This window comes from Pogoniulus pusillus, chromosome 13 (genome assembly GCF_015220805.1).
Source record: "Pogoniulus pusillus isolate bPogPus1 chromosome 13, bPogPus1.pri, whole genome shotgun sequence".
In the NCBI taxonomy this organism is placed as follows: Eukaryota; Metazoa; Chordata; class Aves; order Piciformes; family Lybiidae; genus Pogoniulus; species Pogoniulus pusillus.
In genome coordinates this window covers 13,112,525-13,137,896 of record NC_087276.1, presented here as the reverse complement: position 1 = coordinate 13,137,896, position 25,372 = coordinate 13,112,525, and the positions used below count along the sequence as shown (strand labels likewise).

Below are 25,372 nucleotides of genomic sequence, written 5' to 3'. Positions count from 1 at the left end.
CAGACTATCGCTCACAGTAACAGCTTCAAACTGTGACAGAAGAAATGTTGGGCTTAAGTTCTTCAAGAAATATGAAGAAATTCTGCATTTGTATTAGAAAAAATAAGAAGATGATGATAAGTGACATTTCCTTAGTTTAAACACAGAAGTCAGCCCACTTGTACCCAGGAGTCCTAAAGTTTTGGCTTGCCAACACCCAGCAACATTTCAGAGAACTGGAAGAACCCCAGCATGGTCCTTCTCCAAGGACTTGTGCTGCACACACAAGCAGGAAAGACAGCTGAGGTGATGTAAATAGCTTGGGTAAGGCTTTTGTGGATAACCACTCCAAGCACCAAACAAGGATTATACAGCTTCAACATGCAGACTAAACACTGATGATAGATCTAAAAGGTCATTGGAGAACAAACATTGAGCAATCTTTAATGCACATCTTCAGAAGCCAGTGTAAGCCCCAGTGCTGGTCAACACCTCAATCTAGAAACAAACTCAAAAGTGTCTATTAAACCTTGCAGATTAGCCAAGCAGTGACACAGTGCAGTCCCAGAGTGTGATGTGGATTCTCTGGCAGGCAGAGACCATCCACCTTGGATGTGCTGCAGTGCAAAGCCAGGATGAAGTCACACATCTAAGGGATGCAGGCACTGCTGCTGGAGATGCCAGACTGCACTGGAACTGCACCAAACTCTGATGCTGCAAAGGAGGCTGAGGTCAGAGCAGATAAGCAACTCAGCAAAAAAGACAAGACATAATTATGGGACGTTAAGAAACAAGGTATGAGTCTAGAGGAGATTTTATCTCCATATGCTATGTGTACAGTGCATTGTTCTAAAATGATGCCCCAATTCTACAGTACACTTAGAAAAGAGACTGGAAATACTTAGATTGGACAAGAAATTCTCAATCAGAGGCTTGAAAGACTTCATCTATTCAGTTTACTCAAAAGGCAGCTTCAGAGATGCTGGTTCACAGTGTGTTCAAGCCAAAAATAGGGGAGATACTGATGAACTCCTAGCAGAGAAAGTTTTAGCTATAAACAGCTCAAAATGGAAACTAGACAAATTAAAGGAAGTAATAAAGTAAGACTTTTCTTAGCAGTAAAAGGTAATTACCCTTTTGCAGTGCTTGTAGCATCATAAAGACAAGTAAAAACAGTGACTTTTCAGTGTTATACATCTTTAAATTAAAACTAGATACCGCATGGATTATTTGCTTCAGGCAAACACAAGCTTTTGGATCTGGGTGAAACTGTACAGCTTATTCTAAGAGATCTGACAGGATCATCTTCCAGTTTATAACTCAACAGATTTATAATAAGACAGGAAAAGAAAAGCATAAGCTATTGCTGCCAGTAACATCTGCATAACTCCTCTTTGCTGAGGTAAGGGTGACAGATTATAAACCAGTCTTGTATCTGAATCAAAATGATTTGGTAATTAAGGCAAACCAAAGCTGCCTCCAGCTTCCCTTAGCCCCTCAGATGACTTACTCAGAGATATGTACAAAGATCTCAGGCCCTCCATCCGCAGGGGTAATGAAGCCATGGCCTTTGGAGCGACAGAAGCACTTACAGACACCTTTGTAGATGGGCCCCTCCGATGCTCTCACAGTCCTGCAAAGAAAGCACAAAAGGGGCAGCTTCATTGCTGAGCACAGATGTAACAGCTTGCAGGGGCATCAGCCAGAGCACACTGAGCAAATAGCATAAATGCTCCCAATACTGACTCCCAGTGAGCCCACTTCAGTGTAGCAACTGCTGAATACCCCATTTCATACACCACATATGTTTTGCCTGTAGCCTTTTAAAGGGAGATAAAAAATGATGATGTTTGCTTCATTACAATCCATCAGCTGCCACCCTGAGTCCATCTGCTGTTATCACCCTGCCAAATCTTCACTTAGATGCTATACTAAATGTAAGCATCTTCTACCTTTCATGTGTTCAGGAGTGCCAGTGTGCCCCCAGGTTGTGAATGTGCTTTCCCAAACGTAACAGCAAGTGTGTGCAAGTGGGGTGGCAAGGATGCCGCACGTAAGGCTGTGTCACTCTGAGACCTGTCTGTATACACACACAGACCTCTTCTGCATGCATGTCTATTGCTACCCTGCCAAACCAGGGTCCAGTGATGTCAGCATTCCACCTCTACTGACTCCAGCATGCTATGAAGCCTAACTGGTATGTGTAATACCAAGAGTTGGAATGGGCCTCCCCCTCGGAAGACAGAGTTTTGTAGATTCATAGAATGTTTTGGTTGGAAGGGACCTTAAATATCATTTAGTTACAACCCCCATCTTGCCATGGGTGGGGACACCTTCCACTAGACCAGAATGCTCAAGGCCTCAGTCATCCTGGATTTGAATACCTCCAGCAACCTCTCTGGGCAACCTGTTCCAGTGTCTCATTACCCTCACTGTAAAGAATTTCTTTCTTATCTCCCATCTAAGTCTGCTTCCCTCAAGCTCCAATCCGTTCCCTCTCATCCTATCACTAGAAGCCCTTGGAAAAAGTCCCCTCCCAACTTTCTTGTAGGCCCCTTCCAGGTATTGGAAGGCTGTTATTTGAAGACAAACCTTTCACATGATTTGCTGCTAGCAAAAGAAACAACCTGCATGAGCTCATGGAAACTGGCCCATCCTAAAAACTGTTTTTAAATCCTACCAAATATGCTGAGTTGAATTTCCAGGGATTCAAACTCTCTCAAACACTTTCATTAAGTAAGCCAACTGCTTTAGATGTCTTCGAGGGTTAACATAAAGCAGTCACTAGGTCAGGATCATCTCACACCATGACTATTCAGGAGATTGCTTCCATGTTAGAAGAGGATTTTGGTGCAATTCTTCAAACTCAGTAGGTGGTTCTACTGCCATTGGTTACATGGTTCATGGCAGTTTTGACATTGCCTTTTCAAATACTCAAAAGTTCTCAGAAGTTTAAACAAAATCATATAAAAATGTGGTCACAGCTCTGTTTATTAAGGCAAACTGACAATAAAGAAACACAATTGAAAGTGTTAAAGAACTCCCCATTAAATCTCTTCACTTCCAGCTCTATAAAGTGCCTGACCCCACGTATGCTGGTTACGCAGAAGAGCACTCCCTGCCCTAAATGAGCCATTAAAGCTCAGTAACATCTTTCAAGGAGATAAAACACTAGAGGGGATATGGCCCTACACTTGCAATAAACCAAAATTAAATAATCCCACTGAATAGCAAGCTACTGCCTGTCACGTTCATCTTTGTCATACAACTGTGGGTCCAGAGCTCACCTCTAGCTCCTCTCTGTAAAAAGGACACTCAGAAAATAAATTAAGATTTAGAGCTATTTTCTTCATTTTCAAGGGAAGTAAGATTGCTACACTAATTAAAGAACTGGAAGCCAAATAACAAATTCTTTAGCTTTGCAAGAACCAGACTAGAATGAACATCTGAGAAGGATTGCAAAGAGTTCATTATTAACAGAGGACCAAGGCAAGCTAGCTTGGAATTGCTTTTCAAGGGCAATCCCAATTATCACAATTATCTCCCTCTGAGCAATCTATTGCCATTACAAAGTTCAAGGCATTTAAAAGCTTTTTGGAACTGACAATATAGAAATTTTTCTTCTGCTGCTGCTGTTCTTTTTCACCTCATTTTGAATACAGAACTAATAATCCAAAACATCATTGAGATTGATGCTATTTAAATCCACATGGATAACTCTTGAAGAGAAGAGCTGGGTAACAGTGCAAGAAGCAAAATGGAAAAAACATGTCAGCTAGATTAAGCAGCACAAAAGAGGCTAGCTGTGGGGTTGAAATCTTCAACAGTGTTTCACAGAGCTCTACCAGGCCTCCCTTACACAGAAGTAATTGTAAGGCTGTGGCAGAAGTGTTACAGATTGACCACAACTTCATGTTACATCTTCAGACATCAATTCCAAGGCCACTGAGATTAACAGAGAAGTCCAAAGTACCTTGGGCAGGTCAGCACCTCCCTGGGACACCCATCAAAGGCACTGAGATTTTTTTTGCAATGGGCAAATCTTACAACACAATCTTCTTCTCATGCACTGTGGAGGGAGGCTCCCAGGAGCCTGCACAGCACCATGGGGAAAGCCAAGATCAATACCTCAGCCACAAATAGCAACAAAGCTCATTTCACTTTATGGAATGCCTCATATAATCTTAGAGAATCATGGAGATCAGGGTTCATACCTTAAAAAACAACATATTATTTTACAGGTCTATTTGACCTATGTTAAGATGGAGATAAGAAAGATGAAAAGCAAACAAACCCTGCAAAAAGTGACAGGGTCATGGGCCAACTCTAAAAGGTAGCACAGATGTCAGCAGTGAAAGGACTAGAACCTCCAGTAAGGTCTGGTCCACTGCTTCGGAGGCATTAAGAAGAGAAGTCATGCAGAAAAAGAAGTGGAACTGATGAAGAAACACCAACAGGAACTGGTCCTGAGAGCCACAACCCCAGTGTCCAAAGCGAGCAAAGCTTCAGACATGGAACTGTCCTTTTTAAAAATCTCAAGTGTCCTTCTCCCTCCCTGTAGAACTCTGGTCTTAAGGACTGGGAGAGACTTTGTCCATCCTTTACACAAACAGAGCACTGAACAGCTGCAGGTGATTTGGACTAGAAATACAGGTGGCATCAGAATGCATCGGAGAAGAGATAGCAGTGAAAGACCAAAGTACTGGGATACAACCAACCTCTGATACAAATCCCTTCACCTCTGCCCAAGGCAGCTGTGTGCTGTGTCTGTGAAAGGCAGGTTTGGCAGTACTCACGCTGAAAAGGTCCTGGTGCGCCGGGTGGGCAGTGGGCTGGGGATGAGGTACCCCCTCATGGGTGACGGGGAGCGGTCTCTTGGCCTGCGGCTCTCAGGCAGGTGGAGGGAACTGGGTGAGGGTGGAGAGGTGGGGGGCTGCTGCGAGGCCGAGGAAGTGGGCTCAGAAGACATTCCTGATGCCTGGGAAAAGCCTAGAGAGAGGAAGAGATCTGAATTAGCCCAAAACGGGAACTGTCATAAAAGCCAAGAATTCTTCAGCTGATGATTTTGTAAGAGTACAACTCACTTCCTGCAGACGCACGCAGCTGCACCAGAGACTCCTGCTCTGTCTCACTGAGTTCATTTGTTAAAGTTTGTTTATTTTTATATCTCACAGCTTTTGTATGCTGCACCAGGAAGCTCCACTGAAATTGCATTACGCCACACCTAACGTGCATTTGCTTGCTCCTGCCTCACTCACTGGCAATGACTCCTGAAGCAGAGCTCAGCCCTGACTGAAGGTACAGGTGTGCCCCACACAGCTGGCAGGCAGATGGGGTTCGACCACTGACAGCACAGGGGCCTCCTGTATCTGCATACAGAGACATTACAAGAAACACACACCAGAAGAAATGCTGAAATAAAGGCTGTACCTCTGCTGCTGGCAGTTAGTTTTGCTTTGCAATCGCCAACACTAACTCCATTGCAGCTGCTCAGCTATTAGCACAGCTCTGTCAGAGCTTGTAACACCTTCAGTTTGACTGCAAGAGGAAAATTAAACAAGTGCTCCTTAATTCACTACAGAACCAGACGGTTAATTTACTCAACTAAGGACAGGATCTCACACACAGCTGGAAGACAGTGGCTGACTGCAAGAAAGTGGTTCCTTCGGCCTGTAGAGGTCTGGCAGACCCAGCAGGCCCCTTTTGGAAGGTCTGAGTGTGCTACAAGCCTGCAGGAACAAGAAAGCAAATAATCCACATTTGCATTCAGATCCCCAGCAGCGCAAGCCAGACTTGCTCTTATTCATGTTCCACAGCAGTGGTAGGAGAAGGTCCCTTTGTCAGCACACCAGCAGCAATACACATCTCATCACACAACAAGCAAAACTCAGAATCCATGGGAAGCACCAATAAGGTAAGAACCAGCAGCACTTTCTGCACACAGGAACACATGGCTTACAGGTGCAGGCATGGCAGAGAGAAGAGAAATCAACCAGCACAGCTCTGGTATCACTGTGCAAGTCCCCATCTGCATTGGAAAGGGAATAAGCTGTATAAAGATAATCAATAGCCCACCACACTTTTCTTTCAGAAAATCTAAAAATATCTGGGGTTTGTGATGAGTCAGCCAAAAGTGTGGTGATCTGGGTCAAGAAAGTATCAAGAAGGCAAGAAATGCTGCCTTTAAGACCAGCAGTTTCATTGAACTGAAATCTCTCATATCCATTACACACACTTGACACCCACACTCCCCAGCCCATGAATTATGGAGTGGATCCTCCACATGACATTTGAGATGCAGCCTTCTTGTCAATGACAAATCCCATTATTTCTTCCTGAAGCTAAGAACTAACGTTAAAAAAGCCTCTCAAGAATGAAGTCACCAGGGAACAAAGGCTTTTGTGTTTAATTGCTCAGGGTACTGCTCAGAAGGTAGAAGTAGCTAGTCATATTCCCTCATGTATCAGCTTGTGCTTTCCACACTGTTCAAGAGCAACAACTCAGCTGAAAACAAAACCACAGCTTTACAGGTGGCATTTCAAATATGGATGGCATTTACTAGCCATAAGCCAAAGCCCTGCCCAATGTCATGGCCCAGTGTTCAGCTGAGATTAAGATGCTACTGCTAAAGGGTTGGAATTTTCCAAGCTTCCTTCAGAGACCTGCTGTGCTGGCTGGTAATGAGGAAGTCTCATCAGATTTTGAAAGGCCACTCTTCTGGGTGCCTTGCTTTCAAAGAATGCATATTCGACATAGCAGGACTATAAGAAGTCACAGGAAAAATAAGAGCAAACAATTAAACCCTCATTTTAGTAACCAGGCACACATGGCCTGGCCTTTGCACAAGTTTTAGAACCGCACACTTTCTCTCCTGATCTGAATCTACAGCAGCTCACCATGTGACAAGCTAACTACAGAACTCTTCACTCATCTGCAACAATATAGCAGAGCCAGCCACAAAGTACTGCCCATCCCCTTCCTCAAACAAGGGCAGAGAGCCAGGAGAATTTTCCCTTCAGAATTCATCCTCCAGATGAACCACAAAAACATTTACAAATAAAGAAGGCTAAATGGAGTTAGAAGTGTGCAAAGATACCTTATTGTTTCCCTGTGTGTTATTCTTGTGCCTGCTGCTCTGTAACGTAAAATAAAACAGTGATGTGGAACATTCAGTGCCATTTCACTTCAGTGTCACTTCAATACCCTTTTTGTTCTCTGCCCATGGCCAAAGTAGATGAATGGCCTGGACTCTCATAATTTCTATTACACAAGTCCTAAATTGTGATCAGAGCTCGGTGAGAGCCAATACACAAATGCACACAGCTGGAGGCAGCCAGGAGCAGCTACGCTCGACTTCACACCCGCTACAGCAAGTGAGCACAGCTCAGAAAAGGAGGGATGCACAAAAGCAGGAATAGGAAGCCTGTGGCTCAGCAATAATCTGTATTGGCAGGTGTGCTGTATCACTGCCTGTGCAGTGCACTGGCACATCCATCTACCTCTTGGGCTTCTGCAACAACTGTGAAAATCAGATGTAATGAATCAGCAAGTTTTACCCTGTGCATCGCACACAGTGGGGTGACAGCAGCAGCCTCTGCCTCCTGTGAACCTCTGCTCAATGCTGAAGATCACTTCATCTGAACCTCTTTCAAAACAACGGTGGAATTTAGCTATTTCAGTTTGTTCTGGTGTTCATTTCCATTGGCAACACTCTTGAAAGACCAGAACACTATTCCCCTTGTAAGTGCAGCTGGAGGCACTCGGAGGCTGGGCAGTGTTTATGCAGGCAGCCTACAGCAAACACTCAAACCCAAAGCCTATGCCCCCAGCCCTCTCAGCCTTCCTTTTTGCATAAGTTTTGCATTCCAAACACAATTACTAGCAGTCTTTGAAGCTGCTCTTCAAATGTTATCATCCTGGGTTCTGAACTCACCCTCTGCAAATCAGGGATCACCCCTGGGACTCAGACAGCTGCCTACCAGCCCTTCCTCAGCAACCAGGAATACCTTCCCCTCTTTGGGACTAGCTGAATAAACTTACTTCATTACACCTCTCATGAATCCACCCCCCCACACACACACCTCTTTTCCATTAGTCTTCCCCTATCCCTCCAGTCCAGCCACGACTCTCCACTTCCCCACTGAAAGGAAAGGATTCGCTGAACCCCTGACAGAGCTAACAGCGCAGCGCACCACCCGAGAGCATCCTGCTTGCCACGCCCTGTGAAGGCAGCCCATACTTCACAGCAGCAAATCATCAGCACCAAGAGTCTAGCAGCATGAGATTCCAGCCTCAGAAATGAGGGACAATACAAGCAGCATCTCTCTTCTGCTGGAGCCAGCAAAATAGTTGCCTTTGGGGATTCACAGAATGAATGTAACAGGACACGAGGCAATGATGTTTTCAGGCTCCTTAGGAAACTCCAGCCACGAGCCACATTACCCTTAAATCTGCCCATATTTCAACATGCATCACTTACCTTTCACCAGTGTGATTTTTCATACTTAGGTTTTCGAGTTTGTTTAGACTGCAGGTATGTACCAAACTAAAACAACATGAAATCACGGTGGCAGCATGGAAATAGATTAACAACATTTCCAAGCAGGAATATGTACTTTTAATGTTTTTTCAGAATAATTGGCCAACGTGTACACAGAGACCCCAGCATGTCATCTGTAACACATAACCTACAAAGTACACAGAGCAATACAGGAGAGAGAAACTTCTGAAATTCTCCCTAAAACACTACCCCAAAAAGCTATTGAAGGAATTCAGTCTGGGGGTGCCACCATTATTTCTCTGTATCTCCACACATTTTTTTCTTCTGTTCCTCAGTAAGTCTAGCCCAGAGCTCTAAAGACAGCAGTTGGAGGGAAGTCAGCCGTTCTGACCAGCACAACACTAGCACAGAAATCCAGTCTTACTTTTAATTAAACAAAATGCCTGGAAAAAAGTCAAAGCGGATAGGGCTGGGTGACAGCCTCCAGGAAATCTCTCCATCTATGAATGTTTTCTCTTTCACACAGCAGACATTGCAGCACCTCCAGCGGGCACAGAGCTCATCCCCAGGAAACGCTGCTCTGCACGCTTCAGTGCTCCAACACAGAGGAAAAGCTCTTCCTAGCCTCTTTAGCCTGGAAATGACCCTGTCTCGGGAAGCTGCTTTCAGAAGGTATCAGCAGCATTGGCCACACATGCCTGGAAAAGCAGGCCTTTCCTCAAAGAGAGCACAAGGTTTCTGTACCCTGAAACCAGCAGCTTCCAGGTGGGTTTTGCTGGAAGTTAGCTCTGTCTTTTCAACCTCCCAGAGGAATGTGGACATCTGAAGACTTGTTTTCTGGACTTTCCTTGGATTTAGAAACATGAAGAACTCTTAGGCAACTCACTTTTGAATGCCCTCGTTTCCAGATTAATTTTGCACAGCTGCATTTCTTTTATTTCCTAAGGAAACTGTGCAGATAAACCCCTGAGCTTTGCCTGGTCTTCTGCTGACAACTACAAGCTTCTCACAGCAAAACTGGGCTCAATAGCACATGGTGGCAAGAGACTGACTGTGCTTCAGAGTGCCCTTTCCTAACAGTATGTCCTTTGCTTTCACCTACTGAAAAGAGTAAAGGTCCCAGAACCCTCTGCTCTGATGAAGGAAGGGACTTAGTGTGCCTGGCTGTCAAGAGTGTCCTCAATTTTTCTAAAGTCGCTCCCTGGCACCTCCCCAAGGCACCCCCTCACCCTGAGCACCAGGCCAAAGTACTGCTCCCACCTGCAGTTTCTTTCCAAAGCACTTTGTGATACTGAGACCCAAGGATTCCAACAGCATGGAGCATCACAACACTCCTGTGTCACAGAGTTAAGTGCTTGCAAAAGACACACAATTATGAAACAGCTGCTTCTAAAAGCTTCCCCTTCCAGCTTAACTTGCATGACTAAGTTTCCACAATTAACACTGGTATTTTGATGAACACTGAAACTCAGAGCTGCAACATGCATGTGTCACATCAAGCTAAAGGATTACAGTATAAACATTACACTTGTAGGGATTGCAGGAGTGCCCACACTCTGTAGTGATTTGGCTGCTAATGGAGCCCAGGACATTGCTCAACCATCCCCTTGTCCAGTAAAAGCCTAATTATAAGGTGAGCAAAATGCAACAAGGAAAATTCCTATTGCTTGTCTATGCATACAAATGAATTCTAAAAGTTTGCTTGGAAATAGCTGTTGCTACTTAAACTCAGTCTCAGCAGTGAAGACCTTGTCCCCAACAACTATGGCTGCCTTTCTGCTGCTCTAGTGAACAGTTTGGGGGTTAGAAAACAATTCTGCCTGAGCAGCACAAACCAGCCCTGCATGGAAGAGACCACAGAAGAAGGGGGTGGGAAGGGAACCACGTCAGCAGCAGTCTATACAGCATACTAAAAAATATGAGGACTTCTTACAGTGCTCTTTTTCACTGATCCTGTAATCTGCAGATGCCCTGAAAATGCATTTAAGTTAATGAAGACAGTGGGAAGATGAAGTGGGTATGTTTCATCTTGTTTATGATTATACTGAAGGATATGCAGTGATACTGTGGCTCATTCTATCACAAATACTGTGGAATCAAAATCCTCTCTCCTTGGAAATACAATATTTGCCCCAACTGATGCTGATAAACTTCTTGATCCCAATTGCCATGACAGTTAACCAAGGTCCTTCAACTGTAAGCCAACACAGGTGGCCATAAGCAGCTGCAGTGTGTGGGCTTACACAGGTGACAGCACTCACTAGGATCTGCCTAGTCAGAGAGTGGACAATAAGAGAAGAACTTTATTTCATCCTACATCTTGTCAAAAGGTATTTCAGTGAGAGTAGAACAAAATAGCACCAATTGCTAAGGTAGTTTCTGCAGCACAATGCTGGGCAGCAGTCACCAAGCTGGGAGTGGCAGAGAGCTGCTCTGAGTCCAGCACTCCTCTCCACACACTCTCACAGCACAAGGACAAGACTTCAGCATGCTTTTAAAAATATCATAGCTATTTGTGTAAAGAACAGATTAAGAGATGGAAATCTCTCCCCAGCTCATGGAGAGCCTGGACAAGCAACAACAGGTCTCAGGCAAGCACCCTCCTCTGGGAGCTCTTCTAAAGCAAGGATGAAGATGATGGCAATAATTAGTGCATGCTAATCAGGTACAAGTCTTACCTAGTGCCTTAAGTTCCCCTGAACGTGTATCATTGGCCCATGTCATCAAGTATTTAAGTGACTGTCATCTGCAATGCTGTTTATTTTGCTGTGCTTATCTCTAATACAAACAAAAAAGCCCACAAGGCAAGGACAGGAGGAAAGGGCAGGGGCAGGGGGGTAAGCAGGTTCTCAATGCACCCGCCGTGCCCACACTATCAGGGCTGCAGGCACAAGGCCATGAGAACAGTGTGATAAGGGCATGACAACAGCATGGGAAAAGCTCTGTCACTACAGCTCTGGGACACCCTGCCTTATCAGCCAAGAGTGAGCTCTGCCAAGATTAAAGGCTAGGAGGGACTGAGCTGTGCCCTGCATGGGAGCTGCCAGCTGCACAGTAGTGGCCTATCCTGTGCACTGAAACCCAGTTTCATGGGGTGAGCATGGGCTTCTTCAGCATCAAGGTGAGCTGTGCAGGAGATGTGTGACCTTACCTGAAAAGTAAACCCAAGGGAAGTCTAAAGGTCATGCCTACAGTTTCATGTCCTCCTCCATGCACTTTTGCAGTTTACAGAGCATCTTGGCTGAAGTAAGTCTGGGAGACAGACCTGCACATCACCCCTTACACTGACCGTCTGCACCTGGACAGCACACAGCAGCCTCTCATCTAACCATATGTGCCCGGACCAGGTGGGAACCATCACAGTGCAGAGGAGTTGTTACACCTATCCTTGTGCTGCTGGGGCAGCTAACAACCCAGATCTGAGCCAGCCCAAGGCATAACGGATCGTAAATAATCACTCCTGGGCTAGCAAAGTCAGATACAGAGCCAGAGCAAGCTGGGGGTGTGATGTCTGCTGCCTTGCTTTGCTTTCAGTCTGCCAACTGCTTTCTGCATGAACTGTAAGTCTACAAACTCAGTTGTCTCTGTAGCAGAACAGTGATGCTGTGTCACAGCAGTGCCCAGCTGCTTGCAGAATCCCTGCCAGCAACACCCACACTGCCAGAACTGGTAACAGAAGCACATATGCCAAATCCCAAAGCCTTGCTCCAAGCACTCCTTCCCTGGAGCCAAGCACACAACACATCACCTCCAGTAGCATGCATTGGTTTCCCTAGTAAAGGGTCTTCACATATCCCAGACGAACTGTAATATGTGAAGAGAGACCACAACAAGGATCTTTGTGGTGAAATGGGTGAACATCAGGATTACTTTACTCAGTCTGGCACTGGTAGCCAGTTTTGGCTGCCTAGGTCAGAGTTAAGTATGAGGTGGGCACACATGCTGCTTACCTTCAACAGCTTTCCAGCATTCTGGATGTATGGTTCAAATAGATGCCAAATTAAAGGTTGCATAATGATATTTAATAATCTCCTATAATTTTTTTTCAAGCCCTTCATAAGTTTTGTACAATCTTTTAGCACACACAGTATTCTGTGTCAGGGAATCTTACAGCTTAACTGCCATGGGGGAAAAAAATTCTTTAGTGGACAGTGAGGAGTGGTCCTTCTTACAGAGAAATTAAAAGAGGATTTTAAAAGGGCAGTCAGATTAAAGGACAGAGCATGGCAACAAGGTAGGAAAAGGAAAGGATGTAAATATAAGGGACCAAACAGGAAAAAACATTCTCAGAGTAATGCACAGGGAAGACAAAGCTTTACATTTTCCACCATAATTAACATAAATGGGATAGAGAGCAAGAGGAGCTACAAGTGTCTTCCTGGTGTTCCCCTTCTCCCTTTAAATTTCTAAGTACAACAGAAAATCCTTACACCTTTTAAAAACACATCTTAGTTTTTTCTAAATCACTCCCTTATCTGTCACTTGAGTGGCTGCCATTACTCTTTCTTAGACAATAAACCCTACTAGTATCAAATATTTCTAAATATTTTGCTTGTCAACAAGCTAGCTGGTTTTGGCCATAAACCAGATACTATCTTTCCAATGTTGTATGTTCCCCAGCACAAAAAACCATTGTACTTATCACTCTGGGCTCCTGCTCCCGTCATCATGCCTCCATCAGCCATGGCTGGGAACTCTGTTCTTGGACAGCAGAGGCAACATTTAATACATCCCATCCCGTTCTTGCTAAACACAATCACAGTAAGCTCATGTATTTCCCAGATGAAGTACAGTATATGTCTAACAGGGAACAAGCTGTCCCTTCCAGCACTTGCTCTCAAGCTCGGCAACTCTTCCATCAGTGCTTTTACAAATCTGAAGCTCTGCCTCTGCAGTCGCGGCCATGCTGGTGCATCCCATGTAAATTTATTCTGGGATTTATTTCATTTTGGCAGAAAATATTTATACCAAAACATGAGAAGTATCTTATGTGTCTTGTACCTAAGCATCTTAGGGCTCATTTACATGGCAAATGGGCTGACAGAGTGTCCTACCATTACAAAGCTTAGTTATACATATGTAAATCCCTACCCACTTCTCAAAAGTTCTCCCTTTTTCAGTTGCCTCTCGGATCACAGAACTTCAGCCATGATTATGGGTAAGTTTGTTCATGTGCAACTTTGAGCCTTTTAAGGCTACTGAAATCCCCTGAAATATTTATGTGGCTCAAGTGCTACACAGAACAATTAGTTCACTGTGTTTCCTCCCTAATCAACATTTTCGATAGAGAAAAACAGTTCACATTACAGAGATCCATAACCACAGAAATTTATGAGGTGCACAAGTATTGGTGAAGGAAAAAAACATTCCTCTGAGGATATTTCATCTGCCAGCAGATGGTAGGGTGCAGAGTCAGAAACCACTCACAAATAACTTAATGCTCACACCAGTACTGAAGCATCCAGAGACCCCAAACTCCTTTTTGCTGGGCCTCCCTTTATTTTCTGGCTACTGCAATGCACAGGCCAGCTCCCAGTCTCACTGCCTGGCACCTCCTATGCATGTCTTTAAGCAGTGTAGTCTAACAACCTGAGCACACTTCAATTAAATTACTCAGAAGTCAATTAAAAGATTTGTGATTGAGACATCATTAGGAACCTGCATCAATATCAATTAATAGCTGACAGATACACAAGTTACCAACAGACTTCAGGAAACAGAAGATTCTCTGTATCCAGCACGAGTGAAGAAAACCCTCACTTGCTATTGAGCAGCAAAGAAACACACCTGATTTCAATTAAACCCTCCTCCTGTCCCACTTTCATAGCTGCATCCTACTTTCCAGGCTACAGTGACACAACTGCTCCCTACACAGACAGTTGCACCACAGTAGGTTCTCCAACCACAGCAAGGTTTTTACCTGCATGAAAAGTGAGGAACTGGCTTCATCACCCCAACAAAGACAGATTGATGAAAACTATATTCAGCCTGTGCTAACTCCACAATCAGAGGTACAGAAATCTACATTCCACCAAAATCAAAGGGGAGCATTTTCACACACACACACACAGAGGTGGCAGCCTCCTTTGCAGCTGTGTGGTAGGGACCAGCCACAACAGTACCTTTGGGTGAACTGCTGGAGTCCACTGTTCAAATTCAGAGTCAGCCTCACTCCAGCCTGGAGAGGAACAAGACCCAAAATCAGACTTCTTGCAAACCAGCTTAACAGAGAGAAGTGATGCTCCCTATCCTGGAGTCCCGATTACAAGAGGGATGTGGACATGCTGGAGCACATCCACTGCCAAGGTGGCTGTCCCAAGACCAAGAAAACTCCCTGTAAGAAGTCCCGTTCTGCTTTTGGTGAAAAGGAGACCATGATCTTCAAGCTCCACATTCATGAACACCACTCATGAACAAAAGTCACTTGTGCTTCATCACCACTATACAGTTCTTGTCCCAAGACGAGATTGTCTTCATTTAACTAAAGCCTACAGGACAAGCACTGTGTGAACTCATGCATTGCACCAGTCTGGTTTCTCTTACATAACCAAACTGCTTGCAAAGCAGAACACTAACATACAACCAAACTCCCTGCAAAACAGAACATGGTACCCTTTTACCTTGTATCTTGTTAGACCTCTCCTCAGCAGCACAACTGTCCCCATCATGAGCTGCTGCTGTAGAGAGATCTGTGTGGTCCACTGCACTGACAAAACAGGTAGTCCCTAGATGGTGTAATCAAGTTTGTGATTGCAGGGATAGTGAGAGCAGCAGAGCACACACCCACAGCTCAGCCTCCAGAGCTGCTGCAGGGACAGCAGCTGCTCAGTAAACACTCTGAACCCTTTGAAGACTACATCTTATACAAATACTCCATCATGTCCTCCTGGAAGATAGTTTGGCAAACATCATTGATAGTTCAGTTTTAGACTTCTAGGAAAATAGTTTCTTTTTAGTCTCAAAAGTGGTTTACCATGCCCAGAGTCCAGCAAGCCTACTGTAGTCAATGCATCATTCTTACCTGGCTAAAGAGAAAATGGACCCATAGGGAGTCTGATTGCTTTCCCAAATTACCATGTGTGCATAAACTAGTCTTTCTTGCTCAGCACATCCACCCTCTGCACTCAGAGCCAGTTAAATGGCAAAAGGAGCCGAGTTGAGCTTTACTGCCTGCAAAACTGCAGCGCCAGCACAAGCACGTGTGCGAGGCTGGATGTCGTGCCCACTTACACGTCAACAAAACTATTTACCACACTGTGATTTCGAGAGCCATGGCTCCAATGACATGCTGGAAGTGCACAGAACAGGACAGAGCTGTCCAGAAGCACAGATGCTGTTGCTGTTATTCACGTCTACTGTGTTAATGCTCAAAAGCCAACACAGACTACAGCAAAGGAACCAGCAAAAGAAGCTTTTAAATGAAGGTAAAAATCAACTGTTATAGGTTAAAAAAAAAACCCAGATAAATCTTGAGGCATGCATGTTATTCAGGTATGGAACTAAAGATGAACATGGAAGCACATGTTTGATAGAAAGTTACACTTTGCTGCAGTCACTACCTCAGACAGTTGTATCTTCAGCTGCAAACACAGAGGGAACGGGACGCACAAGCAGGGCAAACACTGCACACAGTGAAATGCAAAAGCAAGCCAAGCTTCTGCCTGCCACACACACCCAGAGCATACCTTGAGCAGCCCAACTGAGAACAAGCCATCCACACACACCACAGGGCATGCCCAGGATGGCAATGGATCTTCATGCACCACCTCACACAGGGCTTTCCGGGAAAGCATTTTCACATATTCAAGATTTGCAGCCTAATGCCCTACCCTGCAAGCTGGGACCCACATCCTCTCCTGTCAAAAGAAGGCAGGGATCACACTTGCAGCAAAAGGGAAAGGGCTACTGGGCGCTCTTTCATACATCTGCTCCCTGCACACAGCACTGAGGTGCAGTCCTTCACATTAACACGATGCACAAAGAGCCAGTACAGGAGTGACATGGAGCTGGAAGACACCCACAATCGCCCTGGATGCACCCTGATCTTGGTGGCCAGGAGATTCCAGACTGCACAGCTCCACATCAGTGAGGTACCAGAGAGAGTTCATCCTCAGGATCTGTGCCAGAGAAGACGCAACACAGCAGACCAGCCACACTAAAATGTTTAAGGACAAATTCATTTAGGAACTCAGACCACAATGACACCAGTTTACTGCATGTCCAGCAAAAAAGCTTCTCTCTCCACTGAAATACAAGCCAGGTTTTGTTTCTTATTTTAGTCCTCTGGGAGGATTCACAGGAGACGTTTGTCTACATATAAAGCCTGATGGATGGAAGGGTGAGAAAGGTCAGCATATGAAAATCTGACAGTGCAGATGACACTGTGACCCTAGGATGCTGCTGGTAGTGCCTGTGCAGCAGCTCTGCCAGATTCCTCCCACTCTGTCTCCAGAAGAGAGTTTCTTTCCTGAAGGTCCTCCTAGTGTGGGTAAAAGACAAAGCAGTGAACCTCATGTCCCTAGGGAGAGGGACAAGTGGTAACAGTCACAAATTTGAACGTGGGAAGTTCCATCTAATCTAAACTTTACTTTGAGGATGGTGACACACTGGAACAAGCTGCCCAGAAGAGGTGGTAGAGTTTCCATCTGTAGTCATTCAAAACCCAACTGGACACCATCTTGTGCAACATGCTGTAAACAAACCTGCTCTGGCAGGGGGACTAGACTAGATGATCTCCTGATGATCTCTTCCAACCCCTGTCATTCTGTGAGAGGCCCTTCTTGCCTAAACCTGGTACTGGGCAGAAATAGAAATTAGATTGAAATAGTGTATCAGGAGACAGTGGTGCTGCACAGATACACATAAAGAGATATTTTCTCCTCTAGAACCTATGTTCTAAACACCAGTGAGAACAATTTTCAGGACTCTGCCAGAGTTCCTGGGATAGGGAAAAGCAGCATTTCTGCATGGAAACAAAGCACATGTTTAACCATAAGCTGAGACTTGTGTAAGATCACTTTTCATACACAACACCATAAAGCAGAAAGTGAATATAAATATTCACTACTTACCCTCTTCCCTACCCTAAATGCAAAACCCACCACGTGTGAAATACTTTAAGAACTCTTAGCAGTCTCCATAAGAGAAATATTCTGTGAAAAGGCTATCATCACATTTCACATAATCGTCACTGCTAGGGTTTTTTCCAAACACTGGAGGAAACAGATTCGCAATCTACACAGTTGAGTAAATTCTGCCTTTGCTGACAGCTGTCAGCAGGGCTTCTGGTCTGGACATGCCACTGTACAGACAGGCACTGCCTTGCTGAGCTGGATGAAAAAAATCTGAAGAGTTTATTTAAATCTCAGTAACAGATGTAAATATAGTAAACAGGAAATTATTTTACCTTGCTTGTTGGAAGTTTCATTTACCCTTTCAAGTAATCATCAAGAAGTTGCAGTCATGACTGTAGTTTAATTTAATCAAGTAACCGACACAACTGAAAACAAGCAGAAGCCTTTTAACAACCTTTCTAAATTGTAGCAGGAAAAAAAATATATATGTTCATATCACTAGAATGCCTTGGTCAGCCTGACTGGCTGTGCAATGTGAACAAGCCAAACGTTAAACAAATACTAACATAAAAACAACATACGCCCCCCAACCAAGCAGGAAGGATTAAATGTTTCTTTCCTGGACAGACTTTGCCCAGACAGTCTCTTAAATAGCCAAGTGGCAAAAAAATTGAAAGCTTGGGCAAAGCAGCACTCCTGCAAAAGTTTTGAGACGCAGAGCTGTGCCTGAAGCAAAGCATTATGACTCCCCTTGGCAGAGCTGCCACAACAACATACTTCCCACCCTATCCAAAACCAGCACGGGGATGCCAAGAGGAACGCTGGATGATGGGTTGGCTATAAACCTCCTTCCTTCTTATCCCAAACAGTCCTTTGGAAGCAGAACTTGCATTCTCAGAAAATAGTTTCTGCACTATTAGTCATCAAAAAGCTGCAGTTGCAACAGGCAGCTGTGTCTCCACACCAGCTGGTAGTCTGTCCTCCAGCACAGGACAAATACACCATTGCTGATCTAACATGCAGCATATCACACACGGCTGAGCAAGAGAACACCATTGCTACGGGCTCCTGCAGCACAGTGTGGGAGCAGCCATCACACTGGCCACACTCCACTGGTGTCTCATGGCTGCAGCAGCATAAATGCTCAGTCCATCTTGGCTTGCCCACCCTAGGGCTCACAGCAGTCACCAAGACATTAGCTCACAAGCTCCCACTCCAAACAGCACTAACGTGTGCTTTGCTCTCCTCCCTGGGATCAGTCTTAGCTCTTAATGCTCTGCCAAAGTCATATGCTTCTCATAAGGCACGGCAAAGGAGCAGTGTGGTTTAATATGCAAGAGGAACTATCAGGTCAAGGTTCTCTGCTTTCCCTCGTCACACACAAAGCGGTCCGTGATCAGATCAGGCACAGAGCCATGGGGGTAAGGAGCACGGCCGTGTGACATGGCCTGTACCTGCTTTTTCCAGAAAACTGTAACCGCCTTTCCCTGCAGCACTCTTCCCAGTGGAAAACTATCTGGGGATTTAGCTGCAGGTTACTCTCCTCTCTGTGCCTTCAGTCCTCCACTATCTGATCACTTTTCAAAGGGAGGCTGCAGCTCAAGCCCAAATTTACCTTCCCAGACCTTGTTGCTAGGTGACATATGGGATCACAGGGCACCAAAGTGAATTATTTCCCGAAGAGCCCAGCAAGAAACAAAAGGACGAATTCACGTTTGCTGTCCTTGAAACACCCTACTATTTAAACATTTGTCAAGACCTTCACCCTATCTCCAGCTCCTCCCACGAGAAATGCAGAATTCGAGGGAAGTACTAGATCAATCTGCAGAGCCTAACACTCACAGCGTGGATAAAAGGTCAAAATTTTAATGTCTGTTTCCTTTAGACAACTATTCAGTTTTCATGGTTTATTAATAATGCAAGAATCTGTATATGAGAGTGTCATGATCCCCAAGACACTCGATTGCTATTTTAACAAGATTTCTTAGATTACTTCATTATTTATCTGTATTTTAAATAGACTGAATGAAAAAAAGCAGCCGTGTAACAGCCTCAAATCCAGAACCAGCAAACCTCTGAAATTAGTAAGATGCCATGCCAGAGGAACCACAGAAAAGAAACCTGATTTACCTGAAGTAGGAGGGGGTTTCCAGGCTGTTGAAGCCCTATGCATTAGCAGGAGATCAGACTCCCAGGGCAGAACCCATGCCCCATTACCTCGTAAGCCCAATGGCCAAGCCTGAGAAGATACCACCTGACTCGTGGTATTTTAGAGATTCCCTGAAGGAGAGCAAACAGAAGCACCACTTTAATGTACTCCACATGCCCCAAAACGACTGAAACAAAAGCTAAATAAGTGTCTTACTGCACTGTGCAAAAACAAAGAAAGTATTGGTTTGGTTCTTCTCCTAGATGCACTTTCACAGCTGCCAGCAAGGCAGGGATGGTGCACCGAGGTGACAACTCATGTCACTGGTTCCCAGTTCTGCATCTTCTCTTCCTTATGTCTTTTTCTCTTGGTAACTAGCTTAGGGGAGGAAAAAGCCAAGCCTTTCTCCAAAATGAACTCACACATGCCTATTCACAAAACCCAGGAGATAAGTGTTCATTCCCAGGAAGGGGAAACTGGAAGAAGCAGTAGTGCAACAGGGAAGAGTTCACTGCCATGTGGGCAGCACTCTCTTAGCTGCAGGCATCAGTCACTGCCCCGCTCACTGCTCCCCCTGATACATGGGTTACATGACACCAGCTACATCCACGTATGGCATAAGAAAGAGAAAAGGCACAAAGAAAAATCTTGAAACTACTACCTAGCTGGAGGATATCAGCTCAGAGAGAACTACAGAACTGAAAGAGCAGGAAGCAGCACAAGGCTATGGCTGGTTCACCCAGGCTACATTACCCTCTACAGCCCCCAGAAACCATCCAGACAGGTAGCAATGAAGGGAAATAAGCAGAGATCGGTGTGGGAGGCAGAGAAAATGAAGACTGATTCAGGAGGATCCCTTAGACATGAGAGAAAAACAATATCAGACTGAGAATGGAAGGAAGCAAAACAACTGTCTTTGCCCTGCCCCAAGAGGAAAGAGAAAGCAGTTAGTCAGATGAATGCTTTCTATTTTTCATTTTATCTGAACAGCGCTTGGGAGTGACACATCATGCAAACCCAAATCACCACTCTGCATCCCTCATTTCTCTAGTGTTTCAGCCATTTCTCTTTGTTTGGTTCTCCACATCAACCTGTTGCAAAACACAGAATGCAAAGTTATGTGGTTTTTTTTTTTTCAAAACTGCCTTGCAGAACAACAAACCCAAACTGCCTCTCCTCTGCTGCGCAAAGTGATGTTCCCAGTCTGCTGTCTGCCAGCCTCCAGTCCAAGGAAGGGATATGATCTCTCTTGAATGGATACACTCCCCCTCCTCGGCTTCAAGAAAGAAGCTGATCAGTTTTGCACTTGTTAAACTCAATTCCTCTCTTTAGTATCTGTCAGAAACCCTCCAGATGAGGAGCAGGATAATCATCAATTCTTGCTACCAACATTCAGAATATTTATCAGTGTAGAACAGTTACAAACTCGTTACATTTTGCCCAAGAGGATGATACTAATCAAAGCATGCACAACCATTGGCCAAGCACAGAGACTGAAGGTCAGGGCAGTGGGCAAATTAGATGTAGCCAGAAGCAGGTGGACAGGACACAGGAGGACTGAGAGGCCGCCCAAGCACACAGTCGGTCATGTCACATGTGGGTGTCACCACGCTCACTCACAGCGCTGTAGGCTGAGCTCCTGTCTCGGCTCTACCCCTGCAAAGGGCCTCTCGCAAGAAATGTGCTTTCTCTTCTTCTACACCCCCACGTAGCATGGGAAGATACACCCATCGCCAGAAAGCAGTCACATCTTTCCCACACTTCCTTTGGCACACACATTTTTTTTTCAGTATACACACTTTATAAAATACAGCACACGTTTAAAAAAATATACACACGTTAAAAAAAAATCCTAAATCCTCACTACACGTTGGTGAATCCTTAGATTTACTGAAATACTAAACTGTACTGCCGAAGTGCAAGCCCTCTGCAGCTCTGCTCATGAGATTTACTATTATCCATTATTAATAATCAACAGAAGGATACATAATACGTTTGCCAAGAATAACAGTTAAGAACAGCAGTAAATAAAAACCTTCTCAATCTAACAATAAATAATGATGAGGAGAATCGCATCAAAAGCAGCCTTGAATTTTCTCAGACATATTTCCTCCAAGAAATCAAATCTGGCATCACAGAAGGTTTTGCAAATGTTTCTCAGAAGTATCTCTGTAGTTTCAGCAAAAACAGCGTCAGAAAAGAACTTCAGATCTTCTCCTTTAAAGCCAGGCTCACACGCACAGATTCTTTTCAGCAAGGCAAGGTGCACATATACATGCAAAGAGCACACAAAGTAAGGATTATTTTCCCACTCTTAATCAACAGAGGTGCTGACTGCAGGAGTGAACCTTTCATCCCACAGCAACACTTTCTAGCAAGACTGTAAGAAGTTTTAAGTATCCCTGTAGGCAACGAGAGCTCTTAGACCTTCCTCTTCCTGCTGACACAGCTTTTGTTCAGCACGCTTTGTCTTCATCGTGATTTATAAAACTACAATAAGCAATTCTAAGTGCAGAAATGAGACATCCCCAGCTGCCAAGCCAAAACAAACAAACAAAATCACAAATATATAGTAAAAAGGCAAAACAAAACAAAATCTAGAAACCAAACCAACCAACAAGAATGAAAGAAACAAAAGGAAAAGGCAACCGATCAATCAGTCTGGCCCTAACATCTGAAGTGAAAGGACTCCACTGGCTAGCCGGCAGCGGCGAGAGCCATGCCAGTCCCGCAGCACCCCCGCCCGCCTGCCCTCCGGCGCGGTGCTGAACCTCCAGAAACGCTGCCGGCAACAGCCAAACCACCTTCCCCACCTTCCCCACCTCCCCACGCTTCCGCGCTCTACTCGGGGGAAACTTCAAGCAGCAGCAAAAGTGCCACCTTCGGCGCGGCTCACCTCAGGCAGGACACCGGGCAAGGTACCAAGCAGCGGCCGCAGCGGGCCGAGCCGACGGACGACGCTGGTGCTACCCCAGCGAGCCCCACGCTATATGGCGGTGGGCCGGGCCCGCAGCCCCTACCGCCCCGCTCCGCCCCGGCAACCGCCGCACCGCCCTCCCGTGCCGCCCCGGAAGCCACCGCACAGCCTTCCCGGGCCGTCCCGGGGACACCTGGCTGGAGACGGCGAGCAGCAGGTTGGCCTATTCAGACACATTGAGAAGCTTCTCTTTCTTAGTACCATTGACCTCCCTATGCGTTGCCCACGGCGGAGGGCACACAGGGTGCATCCCACCACACGTGGTCTTTTCTCCTGGTGACAGCCGCGAAGCCCACCACAGGGGCCCCAAGCAAGTCAACAAAGTAAGCCAACAACAGTAGCATGAAAATTATATTAAAGAAGGGGTGGACTAGCCAAAGAGCTCAGTAAAGTCAACTGAAGTGACAGAGGAATAATCCTGGTAAGTTTTCCCAAATTTTGCAATGAGGAAGGATGAGAAACTGATCTGTGACGTAGCCTGGTGAGCTTACACCAGAAGGTCCGTGCCAGTTCTCCATCATCTATATGCGTTTAGCATCTTCTGCACAAAACAGAACTGCCTGAAGTGGAAGCCACAGCAGGACAACTGATGAAAGAGGACAGTGCTGAGGACAAACTCCCAGTTAATCATCACAGACTTTACTAGGAACACAAGAATCACAGAAAGATGTCACATTATGGGTATGATCATGATGCCTGACTGTCTCTGAGACTCTTACTGGGACCACTGGGCAAAATTAATGTTTGCCTCTTCTAAGTGCCTCTATAAGGGGTGTCAACTTAATATTAGAATTGTAGTTAATTAAGGTAAGGTCCTTGTTCAGGCACCCTGGCCCTCAAAACCTGTTTTGAAGTTGTATGTTTATGTTATTTTAGCCTTGCTTCATCAGTTTTAGCTAAAACCAGGGACTTATGAAGATAAGAATCTTCTTAAGTCTCCCTCCTTTGACTGTTTGGCAGCCCAGCCTTGTGGATCTTTGTTTAACCCAAACACCTGCTGATTGTAAATTACCTTGATCCCAAAAATACTAAATCACCTGGCCTTCCTGTGTCACTGTAAGCTGAGCAGTTACCTCACAGATGTTAGGGCAGAAGGAATCACAGAATTAACTAGGTTGGAAAAGACCTCTAAGACCATTAAGTCCAACCTATCGCCTAGTCTTTCTAATTAACTAAACCATGGCACTAAGTACCTCACCCAGTGTCCTCTTAAGCAGCTCCAGGGATGGTGACTCCACCACCTCCCCAGGCAGCCCGTTCCAATGGCCAGTCACTCTTTCCATGAAGATCTTCTACATAACATCCAGCCTAAACCTACCCTGGTGCTGTTTGAGGTTGTGTCCTCTTGTTCTGTCACTGGTTGCCTGGGAGAATAGACTGGCCCCAACCTGGCTACAACCTCCTTTCAGGTAACTGTAGAGAGCAATAAGGTCTCTGCAACTACCTGAAGGAGCAGTCTCCATTCAGAGTCCAGCCACCAGAGTTTGAGCAACGTTTTCATCTGTGTACAGTTTTCCTGGCTGATAATAAACCACAACAGTTTGGAGCAGGATAGACTAGGCACTGAATTCTTTCTGGATCTTTTCTTGTCAAAGGTACCAGACAAAACATGTCCTTGTCTTATTACAAAGGTAGGATTTATAGGAGATAGAAGCATACACTCTTAGCCAACCACAGTCCTGTAAGAAATGGCAGTGTGTGACTTCTGGTACACAAAGAGATTTTGTCAGGGCTGTTTTTCATGAGATAAAATAAAGAGAAGGCCTGTGACATACAGTGTTTGATCTGACAGAGGATCTAGAAGAGTTTGCACAGTGTGAAGTAACCATCTTCCTTTGTGAAACACATCTTCCAGGCTCTTATCTCTCTATCCACTTCTGTTTCACACATCTTACCTCTTCGCAAGACACATAATAATGGGGGTGGTGACTTCTCTTGCTAAAAACATTACTTTTATTCCTGGACATCTTTTCTCTTTTGCTTTCTGTGCCAAAACTGGCTGATTTTTTTGAGGTGCAAGAGGATGACGGGGAAGCACTAGGTACGTAAGCACTGCTCAGAGCGGTCTTCCCGGTCATAGGGTCTGGCTTTACAGCTATGCTTTCTTGCAGAGTTCACGACCTGTGACTCATCTCTCTTCCTCTCCCCTCCCTCCTCTTCCCAAGCAGAAAGGCGCCGTCAGTGCGTGTGTGTGTGGCCGCAGCACTCAACAGTTAGGAAATGTGATACTGCCTTCTGCTTTTTTTCATCAGCTGCTGGAGATAAGATTGGCCCTGGCTTCCCCTTAAACTCCACGGTATCTCCCTCCTTTCCCTCGGTACAATTACTAAGCGAGCCATTTTAGCACAGTGCTTACCTTGCTCTCTCTGTCCCTGGTGTCGGCTCCTCCCCAGGACGCAGGCAGGGCTGGGAATTCTTCTCGAGGCTATTGGGCTGGGCCAGCAAGGGACACCTCAGCTGGGAGCAGGGCAGATGATAATCCACCTTCCGGCTTTCCTGATGGCTGGTCCCTCACTTAGATGCAGCTCTGGGCTGCTGCAGAGACTCAGCCCTCCCCTCAGCAGTCCTGACAGGGAAAAACAGACATTTTCTTGATAACATTATCATTATACCACTTTTCATTCATTTGAAGTATTCAAAGTACAATTACCTACACAATTTGAGTCAGGGAAACGAGTGTGTAGGGGGAAATG

At 45.3% G+C, this 25,372-nt stretch overlaps 1 protein-coding gene across 3 annotated transcripts in view; it reads right to left on the bottom strand.

Moving 5' to 3' along the window:
* The window catches only part of CARHSP1 (calcium regulated heat stable protein 1), a 39,413-nt gene extending 14,255 nt beyond the window's left edge, over positions 1–25,158 (bottom strand). The window contains exons 1-4 of one of the 3 annotated variants that reach the window (XM_064153043.1): positions 22,599–22,713; positions 14,602–14,657; positions 4,776–4,968; positions 1,490–1,612 (exon numbers count right to left, since the gene is read on the bottom strand). In XM_064153043.1, the coding sequence (XP_064009113.1) occupies positions 1,490–1,612; positions 4,776–4,948 (296 nt within the window). In that variant the 5' untranslated portion in view covers positions 4,949–4,968; positions 14,602–14,657; positions 22,599–22,713. Of the gene's footprint in view, positions 1–1,489; positions 1,613–4,775; positions 4,969–14,601; positions 14,658–22,598; positions 22,714–25,035 lie in introns of those variants that run through there. The other 2 variants (XM_064153044.1, XM_064153042.1) reach the window with 2 other exon arrangements.
* Positions 25,159–25,372: the final 214 nt, after the last annotated feature.